The sequence below is a fragment of the Poromitra crassiceps genome, assembly GCF_964638095.1.
Source record: "Poromitra crassiceps genome assembly, chromosome: 9".
Lineage (NCBI taxonomy): Eukaryota > Metazoa > Chordata > Actinopteri > Beryciformes > Melamphaidae > Poromitra > Poromitra crassiceps.
The window spans coordinates 16,775,776-16,788,746 of record NC_139630.1 but is presented as its reverse complement, the minus strand read 5'-3'; the positions used below and the strand labels follow the sequence as shown (position 1 = coordinate 16,788,746).

General features: G+C 46.7%; 2 protein-coding genes across 2 annotated transcripts in view; both read right to left on the bottom strand.

The window, feature by feature from the left end:
- The window catches only part of LOC310782646 (NACHT, LRR and PYD domains-containing protein 12-like), a 179,955-nt gene that overhangs the window by 129,497 nt on the left and 37,487 nt on the right, over positions 1-12,971 (bottom strand). The window lies entirely within an intron of this gene.
- LOC310782187 (NLR family CARD domain-containing protein 3-like) overlaps positions 10,493-12,971 on the bottom strand; it is a gene marked incomplete at its 5' end in the record, with an annotated part of 55,957 nt that continues 53,478 nt past the window's right edge. Inside the window, one exon of the mRNA XM_083642873.1 lies at positions 10,493-12,079. Coding sequence (XP_083498999.1) covers positions 11,535-12,079 — 545 coding nt within the window. The 3' untranslated portion in view covers positions 10,493-11,534. The remainder of the gene's footprint in view (positions 12,080-12,971) is intronic.

Genomic DNA, 12,971 nt, shown 5'->3' with positions numbered 1-12,971 from the left:
TTATGATGCCTAATGGACCTGACACAGCTTTTTCCTACTGGTGCATTACAATGAGACAGAGCGGAACGTTAAAACAAACTGTTAACACGCACCAGAGAATTCACCATTTTATCATCATGGATGCAGAATTGTCTCTTGTCATTGCAAGGGCATATTATAATGTTTACAGAACTGGAGACTGACCATTTTCTAATACAAGCCTGGGAGACAAAATACTACATTCAGTGGACTTTTTGGAAAAATGTTGTTCTATTAACATTATTGTCATAAGCATCTTACCATCACTACTTTTTTCCCTTTTTTTGTAATCTGAAGGATGTCATTGCATGCCTTTTTTAATCTGTCCTTAAACTTATTTAACTTTTTTTTCCACATTTCCTTTTTTAATACCATGGACCTTTTTCTTTTTCAGTAACATGTAAATAACGTGTTATATAAATTATCTGTGGATGACAGTTTTCAGTGATGTACTAAATTATGTTGGTAAACATAGCTAAATAATATCCATGTGGATTGGGCTGACATGATCAGAGATGATAGTCTATAAAGAACATGTGAAACATTTATTGTATAGTATCATATTTTCATTCGAGATCAATTTCAGTTAGTAATTAAGTAATTAATTACAACTGAATTTATTTTATTGTACATTGACAAAATTGTTTTATCTTGCTTTTTTGTACATATGATCATTACAATACAAATGATTTTAATCACGTGTATATGTTTGAAAGAAATCTGAACTGTAAACAAATTTCATGAACCACCGTGACCTTTTTTATTTAAAACATTTACGTTGAAAATGGGGTTGGAAATAATCCAAAAGTGTATGTTGATTTTGTTTAATAACACATTAATTGGAAATATTAGTGCACTGTTGTTAAATAAAACCTTTCATCTTGAAACTGTATTTTTCTTTATACCACACACAAACAATACAAACAGTAGTGAGGTTTCCAGACCAAATTTCAAGCAGAAGGCCACACATGCATAACCTGATCACCCCGCGACATCAGTCAAGTTCTAGTATGACGTCAGCTATGTTGTCAGTCACGTCCAAGTATGATGCCTGTCATGACGTCAGATATGACGTCAGTTCATTCTAGTATAGCAAGGGTTCTACGTCACCTCCCTCTCTCTGGCTGATCATAGCAGCAGCTGGCTTCACGGCAGTCCATCTCCCCTGAAGCTGTCCTCTGAAGCGTCGTTTTGCCCCACCCACCTCCCCAGTCCGCCACCAACGAGTCTTGACTCCTGTAGGATCCCCTATCCTAGCCTATGCAGATGCCCTCCTCTCGCCTCAAGAGGAGCGCCACCGTCCAATGGATTCATGCGCCAAAGTATTTGCCATGCATGCCGATTGCTAAATAAAGTTTGTTAAATCCTACCAACTGGCCTCTGATGATTGAACTACAATACAATACAATAAAGCACAAAAAAACAAACACCAAAAGAAAAGGGGGGGGGGGGGGCAGAGACTGCAGAGCAAACCACATCTAAACCTGAGAGGCAGCTGAATTTGTGCGAAACCATAAGATCAAGATTGCACGACCATCTGGCAGGGTCAGGTTAGGTTACAGTACTTTTTTTTTTACAGATAATACATAGTAATCCGCTGTCAAACAATTTATTAAATCGTATGTGGTCTATTCAGAATTGTCCTAATTACAGTCCAAGGACCTTCAAGTCCACTGTCGAACTTCTGAAGGGTTGTAGCTGCTTGTTCCATTGAAACTAAGTCCAGATAGTCATTGAGCCAGTTGTCCAAGTTGAAACAGGTTTCCTCTCTTTCCAATGGATGAGTATTGTCCTTTAGACTGAGAGACATGCTAGACCCATCAGGCGTTGACTCATTGAAGAGTTGATCCCAGCCACCTTACTGCCCAGTAAACACAGTGTAGGACATATTGGAATGTTTACACCAAGAATAGACTTTAGAAAATTAATGACTTCAAACCAAAAACATTTTACTGCTGGACAGTGCCACAATTGATGGATTAGTGAACCTGTCTCACCACAGTTATACCAACATAGACCAGAAACATTGCTGCATTTTCTTTCATATTTGGGGTGTTATATATGACCGAAATATTTTTAACTGAATGATTTTGTACCTCACACAGTTTGATCAGTAATTTGAACGTTGTAAGATGTTTTTTGTTTTTTTACTGTAAAGTAGACCTATGCAAGTCTTTGTCGTAAGTAAAAGTATCAGAGCAACTTGTTGCTATTAAATGCAATGTCAAAAAACATTTTCAGGAGGTACGGTGGTGCAGTGGTTAGCACTATCGCCTCGAAGGTTGTGGGTTCGATTCCCACCTGGGGACGAGGTGAACGCTGAAGGAATGCGTGCCCGTCCACACACCGCATGTCCTCGAGTGCCCACCGCCCGGGTGGGGTCGGCAAAATGGCCTTTCTGTCTGGAGTTTGCATGTTCTCCCCGTACCTCCCGGGGGTCTCCTTCATATAGGAACCCCCTTCACAAAAACATGCAACATCCTGGTTGCTAATGTGGTTCCTCCTCTGATCGTTAAGGGCGCCTGTTCAGAGGGAGGGGAACTGGATGGAATAGCGTGAACCTCCCACGTGCTATGTCCTACCGGTGAAGCTTCCTCTGGCAGGTGAAAAAAGCGGCTGACTGACTGCCCATGTCTCGGAGGAAGCATGGTATCAGTCTCGGCTCTCCCCAGATCGGCAGAGGATGGAGTAGCAACCGGGATTGAGCAATCAAATGAGCACTAAACGGGGGATAAAATGGGATAAAAAATCGGGGGGGAAATATTATTAAAAAAAAAAAAAAAAAAAACATTTTCAGCACATTTGACTTGTGTGGGTTAAAGTAATGTTCTGCTGGTATTACATTTAGCTAACCTGACACTGTCAGATGGTTTGATCTGATCTCATGATCTCGTGCGAATCCGGCTGACCAGCAAGGTTCACAATTAGCAAGGTTTGCAATTGAAAAGTTACCTAAACAAATTTGGCAGTGTAGCTAAATGAAGCACCTATTGAAATGAATTGGAAGAGAAAGGCGTGGGGCAGCAGAAACGTGTGTCTCCTATGTTTAGGTAGGGGAGACCTGGGATGGATGGTTGTTTGTACAAGATCTCTCAATGTTGATACAAGATACCCCTATTGTGGGCATACAGGCCAGCTGATGAAAGGCCTGAGAACAGAGAGCAGAGTTGTTGAATACAAGCACTATACATTTCAGAGAAGGACAATTCAGTAAGCAAATATGCTACTTGAGTAAAAGACTAAAATAATGTAACACAAACAGAATAATTACCTTGTTGAGGTTATCCACAGCTCCCTCGCATCTGTTATACTCAAGGATCATTTGTGACTTCCTGTGATCCTCATCGCTGACAGCAGCCTCATGGTGCCAGAAGTAAGTCACTTTTTTCCCTCCGTTGGGGATGTAGGACACCAGGGTGGCTTTATCTCCTGGAAGGCAAAGAGGGAGGAGTACCCTGCACGGCCACAGATGTCTCGCAGGGCAGGAGGCAGTTCCGGTCTGTTCTTGCTCATAGTACCGACCATGGACAACCTCCTCCTCCGCAGTTCCTCCCCGAGGCCGTAGCTGCAGAACAAGTTATCTATGGTCACGTTGCCCTGGAGCCCCTCGGTCATCTGGAGTAGGACCCTCCTCCCCTGATTGACCTCGGGCCGGTCCCCCTCCTTTCCTGTGTAAACCTCCAGGTTCTGAAAAAAGTACAGTGTTAGAATACAAACACAGGCATAGATAATAATTTACAATGCAAATGAGGGGGGGGGGGGGGGGGGGTAAAAATACCTGGCAGTTCCAAGCATAGCTTGTCTCCGCGTCGCAGCACATCCTGGGGCCGGTTGCACCAACTGGTCTTAACTATGCCTGGTCGTAACTCCTACGTCGGTCTTAGTTAAGACCATGGACTTACGCCTGTTGCACCAACACGGCTTACTCTGGTCTTAACTACGCTGGTCATAGCAATGCGCGTTCATGTGAATTGTCGGGGAATGCCCTCTGATTGGCCCACATGTGCCTCGCGCCGTCACCCACTACTGTATGTGCGTCACTACACCCTCCCTCCTCCCACCCCCCTCCTCCTGTGGAAGCCCCGGGGGAAAATGGCGGCGGCGATTAGTGTCAGGGAGTCTGAATGAAATTGAATGTAACGTTCCCAATTCTATGTATTAAATTCTAAAAGAATTAACGCCAACATTTGGGAAGGCTAAGCCACACAAGTAGTTAGTTATAATCTAACGTCGTGCTTTCAAAGACGGCGAACTGGCGGTGTTACGACGATGACGGTCAAAAAGGTCTCCGCGGAGATCTCTGTTACAGGCAGGCGCTACGCCTCCTCCTGACGAGGCGTAGGAGTTACGCCTGGTCTTAGTGAAAATAAGGCTTAAGTCGTCTTGGTGCAACCGGCGTAGCTGTAGGTCGTAAAGTTACGACCAACTTAGCTTAAGACCAGTGTAAGACCAGTTGGTGCAACCGGCCCCAGATCTTTAGTCCATATCTGCATGGCTTTGACGGGAGGTATTGATGGAACCCACAGCGCCCTCTGAAGGGCACCATTTGCTCGTCTACACAGACCTCTGGGCCGGGGTTAAAACATATGGCCAGGCGGGTGTGCCAGACATCCCAGACAGCCTGGTTGGGTGCAAGCCTGTCTGATTTGCGGTGCTGGCGAGCCATCCTGGTTAGTTTGTCATCAAACCAGAGGAAAATAGAAAATAGAAAAACTGTCAATAAAAATTATATTCACTAATTAAAAAAAAAAAAAAAAGAAGAAAAAAAAACCTTAGATGATGTGTGATGGTCTCAAATGTGTCCAGGGACATGGTGGCCTGCATGATGGACTCCTTCCACAAGCTTTTAGTGATAAACACCTGGCAGGAGCAGCAGGTCAATGTAACTGGAGGGTTAACTCTCTGGTTTGAGCCCATCAGGGTAAAAGCTGGTTCCTCAACATCCATGCCACAGGGACACGGGGGGCTCTCCTCTCCACCTCTTGGGGGGTCTCTCTCATCCTCCTCCTGGCCAGGGACATAGTCCGGGTGGTGGTCTGAGTCAGATAAATCAGACAGCTCATCCCGCTCCTCTTCTTCCACCTCTGATGCATTGGGCTCCTCTTCCTCTGAACTATACGCATCACTCTCAGGGGAGACGTAGCACCTCTTCAATCTATTCTGCCAGGCCCATGTTGTGGCTGCTGCTTGCTGGACTTGCCATGGTGAGTGTCAGGGAAGAAATAGTCTCAACGCCAGACAGACGCCAGACAATGCCAGACTGCAGAGCTCTCTCTGGATCTGGGACGCCTTCTCCCAGCCGGCTGCTTATGGGAGGGAACCGTTCACTTGGCCAGTGATTGGCCAGTGGTGGATTCAGTCTTCACCAATCAGTAACGACTTTGCAATCAGACGACACGGGAGGTAAAGCCCATTTTTCGAACCGCTCTAATAATAATAATAATAATACATTTTATTTCGAGGCGCCTTTCATGACACCCAAGGTCGCCTTACAGTGCATAAAAACAGTTTCAAGTAATAAGAACATATACAACATATACATAGAACATATACATATAGTTTCAAGTAATAAGAATATATACATATTAAGAACAAGGCAAATTACAGCAGGGAGTTAGAGGGAGTAGGCCAGTTTGAACAGGTGGGTTTTGAGGTGGGATTTGAATGTTGTGATGGTGTCGGACTGTCGGATGTGTGGGGGTAGGGAATTCCAGAGCTTGGGGGCAGTGCAGCTGAAGGCCCTTGCACCCATGGTAGTGAGGCGGTGTGAAGGGACAGTGAGGAGACCAGCAGTGGAGGAGCGCAGGGAACGGGAGGGGGTGTAGTCGTGCAGGAGGTCAGAGAGGTAGATGGGTGCTTGGTGGTTGAGAGCTTTATAAGTGAGCAGGAGGATTTTGTAATTAATTCTGTATGGAACAGGGAGCCAGTGGAGTTGGATGAGAATGGGGGTGATGTGATCAGAGGATTTAGTGCAGGTAATGATCCGGGCGGCAGAGTTCTGTATGAGCTGGAGTCGGTTGAGGAGTTTGGTGGGGAGGCCGGAGAGAACAGAGTTACAGTAGTCAATCCTGGATGTTACAAATGCATGGACCAAAACTTCTGTGCTGGATTGGGAGAGGGATGGGCGGAGTCTAGAGATGTTGCGAATGTGAAAGAAGGCAGTCCGGGTGATATTTTTTATGTGGGGGGCGAAAGAAAGGGTATTGTCCAGGATGACACCGAGGCTTTTGACTTGTGCAGAAAAGGGAACAGGGAAACCGTCAATGGTGATGTGGGGGGTGGGGGGGATTTGGGATTTGGTGAGTGTGTTTTTGGAGCCGATGAGCAGGGCCTCAGTTTTATTGCCATTAAGTTTTAAGAAATTCCTGCTCATCCAGCTGTTGATGTCATGGAGGCAGGCAGTGAGGGAGGTGGGGGGGAGGGTGGAGGTGGGTTTAGTGGAGATGTAGAGCTGTGTATCGTCGGCGTAACAGTGGAATTGAACACCATGGTGACGGAGGATTGTGCCCAGGGGAAGGAGGTAAGTGATGAATAGCACTGGGCCCAACACTGACCCCTGGGGGACACCCAGTGAGACAGCAGAACACCCAGACCTGTGATTCCCAAGTTGTACAAACTGATGTCTGTCTGTGAGGTATGAAGAAAACCATGAGAGTGCAGTGCCGGTGATCCCAATGTCAGCTAGTCGTTGCAGGAGTAGTGGGTGGGAGATGGTGTCGAAGCGGCGGTGAGATCAAGAAGGATGAGTATGGTGAGTAATCCAGAGTCAGCTGCACGGAGGAGGTCATTCGTGATTTTGACAAGGGCTGTTTCGGTGCTACATGTATGTTTAGCGCGGAAACCGGACTGAAAGGGTTCATGGAGGTGGTTTGAGTCAAGGTGGGACTGTAGTTGTGCGGCAACCACCCTCTCAAGTGTTTTGGATATGAAGGGAAGGTTGGAGATGGGGCGGTGGTGGTTCATGTCGGATGGGTCGAGACCGGGTTTTTTGAGGGTGGGTGTGATTGCGGCCATTTTGAGCTGGGGGGGGACGGTACCAGAGGTGAGGGAGGAGTTGATTATTTTTGTGATTATGGGGGAAATGGAAGACAGACAGGCTTTGACAAGGGTAGTGGGGAGGGGGTCAAGCTGACAGGTGGTGGATTTGGCTTTTCGGATGAGATCGGAGACGGAGTGTTCTGTGACTGAAGTAAAGTTGGAGAGGGGACGGATGAGTGGCTTGGCCAGGGTAGCCATCCAGGGTGGATCACTGGCGGGAGTATTAGATGAGGCCAGCTGTTGGTGGATGGTATTGATTTTAGAGTTGAAGAATTGCAGAAAGGCAGTGCAGTGGTCAGAGGTGATGTTTGGGGGGAGGGTCCTGGGGGGCTGAAGTAGATGGCTGACTGTTGAGAAAAGGGCCCGGGTGTTGCCTTTACCAGTGTTGATGAGGTTGGAGTAGTATGAGGATTTGGCAGTGGAGAGGGCGTTCTTGTAATGGTGAAGGTGATCGGCGTATAGTTGGATGTGAACAGAGAGTCCGGTTTTTTTGCATAGCCGCTCCAGTCGGCGGCCGGCGGCTTTGAGCTGGCGGAGGTCAGCAGTGAACCAGGGAGCAGTGTGTGTGAAGGAGACTGTGCGGGTTTTCAGGGGGGCCAGAGCATCAAGTGAGGAGGAGAGACAGTCGTTGTAATGATTCACCAAGTCAGCAGGGGAGGGGAGTGGGGGGGGGCAGGGGTAAGAGTTGATGAGGGAGGTGAAATCAGAGGGGTTAATGCGTTTTATGTTCCGAAAGGAGATGGTCCGGTGTTCTTTTGCTTTTTGTAGGGGGACGTGGATGTCAAATAATATAACTTTATGGTCAGAGATGGGGAAAACTGCATGGGCGAGGTTACAGGGGGTGAGACCAGTGCAGCAGATTAAGTCTAATATGTGACCTTTATTGTGCGTTGGGAAATTAACATGTTGAGTGATACCGAGACAGTCCAGGAGTGAGGTGAAGTCATTTGCAAGGGCATTGGACGGGTTGTCAATATGGATGTTAAAGTCACCCTGTAAGATGACAATGGGGGATAAGGCACAGACAGATGTTAAGAGTTCTGAAAATTCAGTGAGAAAAGCAGCAGAGGGCTTTGGTGGTCTGTAAATGGTGATAATGATGGTGGGTTTTGAGCCAGTGAGTTTTACAGCAAAACATTCAAAGGAGGAGAAGTGGGGGAGAGCGACAGTGGTGACATTGATGTTCTGACGGTGGAGTACAGCGAGGCCGCCGCCCCTCCCGGTGGAGCGGGGTTGACTGACATATGTAAAGCCAGGTGGGATGGCTTCATTGAGCTGGGAAAAGTCATTTGGCTGTTGCCAGGTCTCAGTGAGGCATAGGAAGTCAAGTTTCCTGTCCAGGATAAAGTCACGCACCAGCAGTGCCTTGCTGGTGAGAGATCTGACATTAAAAAGAGCCAGTTTGAAACAGACAAGCGGGGTGTATGTGACTGCCTTAGGCAGGGGGAATAAAACAGTGTGATTTACAGTACGGGCAGCAGTGCGAGGGGGGCGGGGCTCGTTGGACCAGAAGGAGTGAATGTTTATGTTTATGACTGGAGGGACAAGGGGGACAGAGTTGACAGTGTGAAACGATGGGTAGACAGCGTAGCCTACATCAGAATCAATAACATGACATGTTTCGGAGGGAGGTGAGGAGGTGATACGTCCTCCTCTCCGCCAGGGGGAGCTGGTGAGAGGATTTGCATCAGAGGAGTGTGTGGGCAATTGACCAGGAGTGGCCAGGTGGGGAGGGGAGGGGGAGGGGGAGGGAGGACAGAGGTGGACGTGAGCAGCAGGGGCAGACAGTCAAGCAGGCATGGCCGAGTGGACAGCAACAGCATGACGGAGATTTGCACTGAGCATTTTAACGTCTAGAGTGCTAGGGTGGAGGCCATCTGCAGCGTACAGGGAGGAGCGTTCCCAAAATAGATTGAAATTATGGATGAACGTGATGCCGTGGGAGATGCAGGACGATTGGAGCCAGTAATGGAGCGCTAACAGACGACTAAATCGCATGTCACCATGACGGAGAGTTGGGATTGGGCCAGACAGATATGTGGATTTTCCACTAGCTGTGAGCAAATCGAAAAGTCGCATGAAGTTCTGTTTTGTTTGTTCAGAGTGTTGACGGCCAGTGTCATTGCAGCCCACGTGACACTGGCCGTCAACACTCTGAACAAACAAAACAGAACTTCATCTCTCATTGGTGCTACGACCTGTCACTCATTCAATTTCAACCCGCCTTCAAAACCAGCAGTGGCTGTGAAGTGGCACAGACTCATTTAGGTAGTATGCGGAGCGCAGCGATTCAACTAGTGAAGAAATGACCAGCAGCAGCACTGCATCCTTATATAGGCTACTGGGCACAGCTGCACCTGTCTAAACTAAATCTGTACTTCACAGGCTGTTTTCATCTTCCCTGTAAACGCATGAACAACATCAAAAGCAGGCACACACACAAACACACACACAAGTCATCTGTCATGTGACTCATCTTTAACCTGTCTGTCATGTGACTCACTCATCTTTCGCCTGTCTGTCATGACAGACTCACCTCTCTCTCTCTCTCTCTCTCACACACACACACACACAGGAATGTTAGCCTGGTAAACCAGCCCGTCACATGAACTCACATTTCATTTGGTTCTGCGTGACGGTCTGGCTCCGACGCCATGGGGGGGGGGGGTTTAGCAGGGGCGGGCGTAGTTGCTTTGACAGACAACTCCTTCAGCCAATCAGCGTCGGATCCAATCAAACCCAAATCCACTCAGGAGAATGGCAAAAACATATTTTCCGCCGAGAAACTCTGCGGTTGCGGCGATACTCCTGTACTTGTTTAATTGTTGTTATTGAGTCTATTTCTGCAATAACTGCACTTTATGGCTGTTTAAACTAGACAAACGCTGACATGACTCCTCCAGACGATCGGGCAAGGAGGCGGCCATTACTGTTTTGTTAGTGCAGTGCTAGTGGCGTTCCTGACTTGCGTTCCTGACTTGCGCTGTCAATCACAGCGGAGTCGCTGATTGGCTCTTCCGCTCTGCAGCTTCTGCTAAATCCCCCCCCATGGCGCCGGGGCCAGACCATCACGGAGAACCAAATGAAATGTGAGTTCACGTAACGGGCTGGTTTACCAGGCTACAGGAATGTGGGAGTAGCCTACAATGTAATTATATCCGTAGATATACACACGCACGCACGCACGCACGCACGCACGCACGCACGCACACACACACACACACACACACACACACACACACACACACACACACACACACACACACACACACACACACACACACACACACACATTTCAATACCTTTATTTGTGTTCACATTTAGACAAAAATAAATCCTTGAACACAAATAATAGATGCACATACAAAGGGAAATCTCATAGTGACAGATGTATCTAGTCTGAATCTATGGATAAAGGAAACAGCGCCTCCTCCAAATGTGGCGCCTGCCAATCATTGCAGAAATGGAGCAGAATTTGGCAAGTGCCTTGGCTTTTGGTCTGGGCAGTCCTGCCCTCTGCAGGCCACTTACGACCAGCCTATGGACATGACCAAGGCTTCCAAATATGAATACAAGCTATTTACATTTGTACCCAAGTCTGTATAATAACATCATAATAACATCATAAGCTGTATCATAACATCATGAATAATACCATTATCGTATATTTTAAGCTACTTAGTTGTTAATTATGATACCATCAAGCTGTCACATTTGAGAAGATGTCATATTCAGTATTAAACAGTTTGAACATGGCAGTTGAAACATCGGAGTGTTTCTAGATTTCAACAGAGGATGGAACATATGACCTTATGTCTTTAACTAACAGGTCAACAATTCTGTCGTGTCTTGAGATATCCATTCCCTTATATACAAAGCAACCATTCAGAATATGAGACATGGATTCAATGACTGGATTATGATCATGGTGCAGACAATGAGGAGAAAAAGTGTTAGGATACCAGAGAGAGAGATTACTCTCTCTCTCTCTCTCTCTCTCTCTCTCTCTCTCTTTCTCTCTCTGTCACAAACACACTTATATACAAAGCATCACTGTTCAGCCGGTTGATCAAGTGGGACAGCATTGTAACGTTGTATATCCACTGACTCCACATTTGGAACACCGAACCCTCTCACTCAATCACACACATACATATATACATACAAACTCACTCTCTCTCTCTCTCACACACACACACACACACACACACACACACACACACACACACACACACACACACACACACACAACCTCTCACTCACTCTCACACACACAAACAACCTCTCACTCAGTCACACACATACATACAAACTCACTCTCTCTCTCTCACACTCACTCACACACACACACACACACACACACACACACACACACACACACACACACACACACACAAACAACCTCTCACTCACTCTCTCTCACACACACAAACAACCTCTCACTCTCAGCAGCTGTGTTTGGTCAGTGTGTTTCTCTCTCACATCTGACACAGAGACACTGAGGCACCAGTGGGACCAGACCAGGCTAACCTAAACCCAGGGTAAAGTGGTTCAGTAAATGTAGAGTTGAAGGTGTGGATGTGAGTCAGTGTTTCAGAGGAAACTGTGTAGAAGGACAGAGAGCCAGCAGGCCCGTCCAGATACACTGCGACTCTCTTAGACCAGGAGGAGGAGGGGGGAGGTATGTCTGTTTCTCTGTTATTGTGCCAGGCAGTGTAATAACCATGAGAGCACTCCAGACTCCAGGACTTTTCATTCCCGCCGAGCTCACAGTCATCACCCCCTCCTCTCCTGCTGATTCCTCTGTAAGTCACTCCTATATGAACCCCTGCATTCCTCTCCACCTCCCAGTAACAGCGACCAGTTAGACCATCTCTACACAGCAGCTGATGCGTAGAGTCAAATCTCTCTGGGTGATCAGGATATGGCTGCTTCTGTGTCACCTTCTTCACCTTTCTGTAGCCTTCAGACAGGAGGAGGTATCTGTGTGCTGTGTTTGGGTCCAGTGTGAGTTCACAGGCATCTGATGAGACAACAAGACTCAATACAGCAGCAGCTTCTCATCTAAAACACCTGTTGTGTTTATTGTTATTTTATTAATAACTTCACTGTTAATTATTCAGCAGCTTAAATGATGAATAATTAATGTAATGTAATGTTCGCTACGGGGGCTCAAAAGTCGCTCATCCCGATCTCGACTCTTCTCGTCCCTGGCACCTCAATGGTGGAACGAGCTTCCACCTTCGGTCAGGACTGCTGAATCACTGCCGATCTTTCGGAAAAGACTAAAGACACACATTTTCAGGCTCCATCTGGGCCCTTCTTGATCTAACCTCGTCTCTCTCTTTCCTTATATAAAAAAAAAAAAAAAAAAAAAAAACCCTAACCAACCTTGTACCACTAACCTAAACTTGTACCACTGTTCCTTCAGAAGCTGTAGTTGTCATAGACTGTGCTCCATAGTTGATTCTTCTATTGCAGACAGAAAAATGTGTTATTGTAAGTCGCTTTGGATAAAAGCGTCTGCCAAATGACGTAATGTAATGTAATGTAATGTGAAAACTTGATATTCATTTATTGATTTAAATGACAAGAAAAGGCAACAAGCTCTCTCTCTCTCTGTCTGTCTCTCTCTCTCCCTCTGTCTCTCTGTCTATGTCTGTCTCTCTCTGTCTCTCTCTCTCTCTATCTCTGTCTATGTCTGTCTCTCTGTCTATGTCTGTCTCTCTCTCTATCTCTGTCTATGTCTGTCTGTCTCTCTGTCTCTCTCTCTGTCTATGTCTGTCTCTCTGTCTCTCTCTCTGTCTATGTCTGTCTCTGTATGGCTGTCTCTCTGTCTCTGTATGTCTGTCTCTCTGTCTCCCTCTCTCTGTCTCTGTCTGTCTCTGTCTATGTCTCTCTCTCTGTCTGTCTCT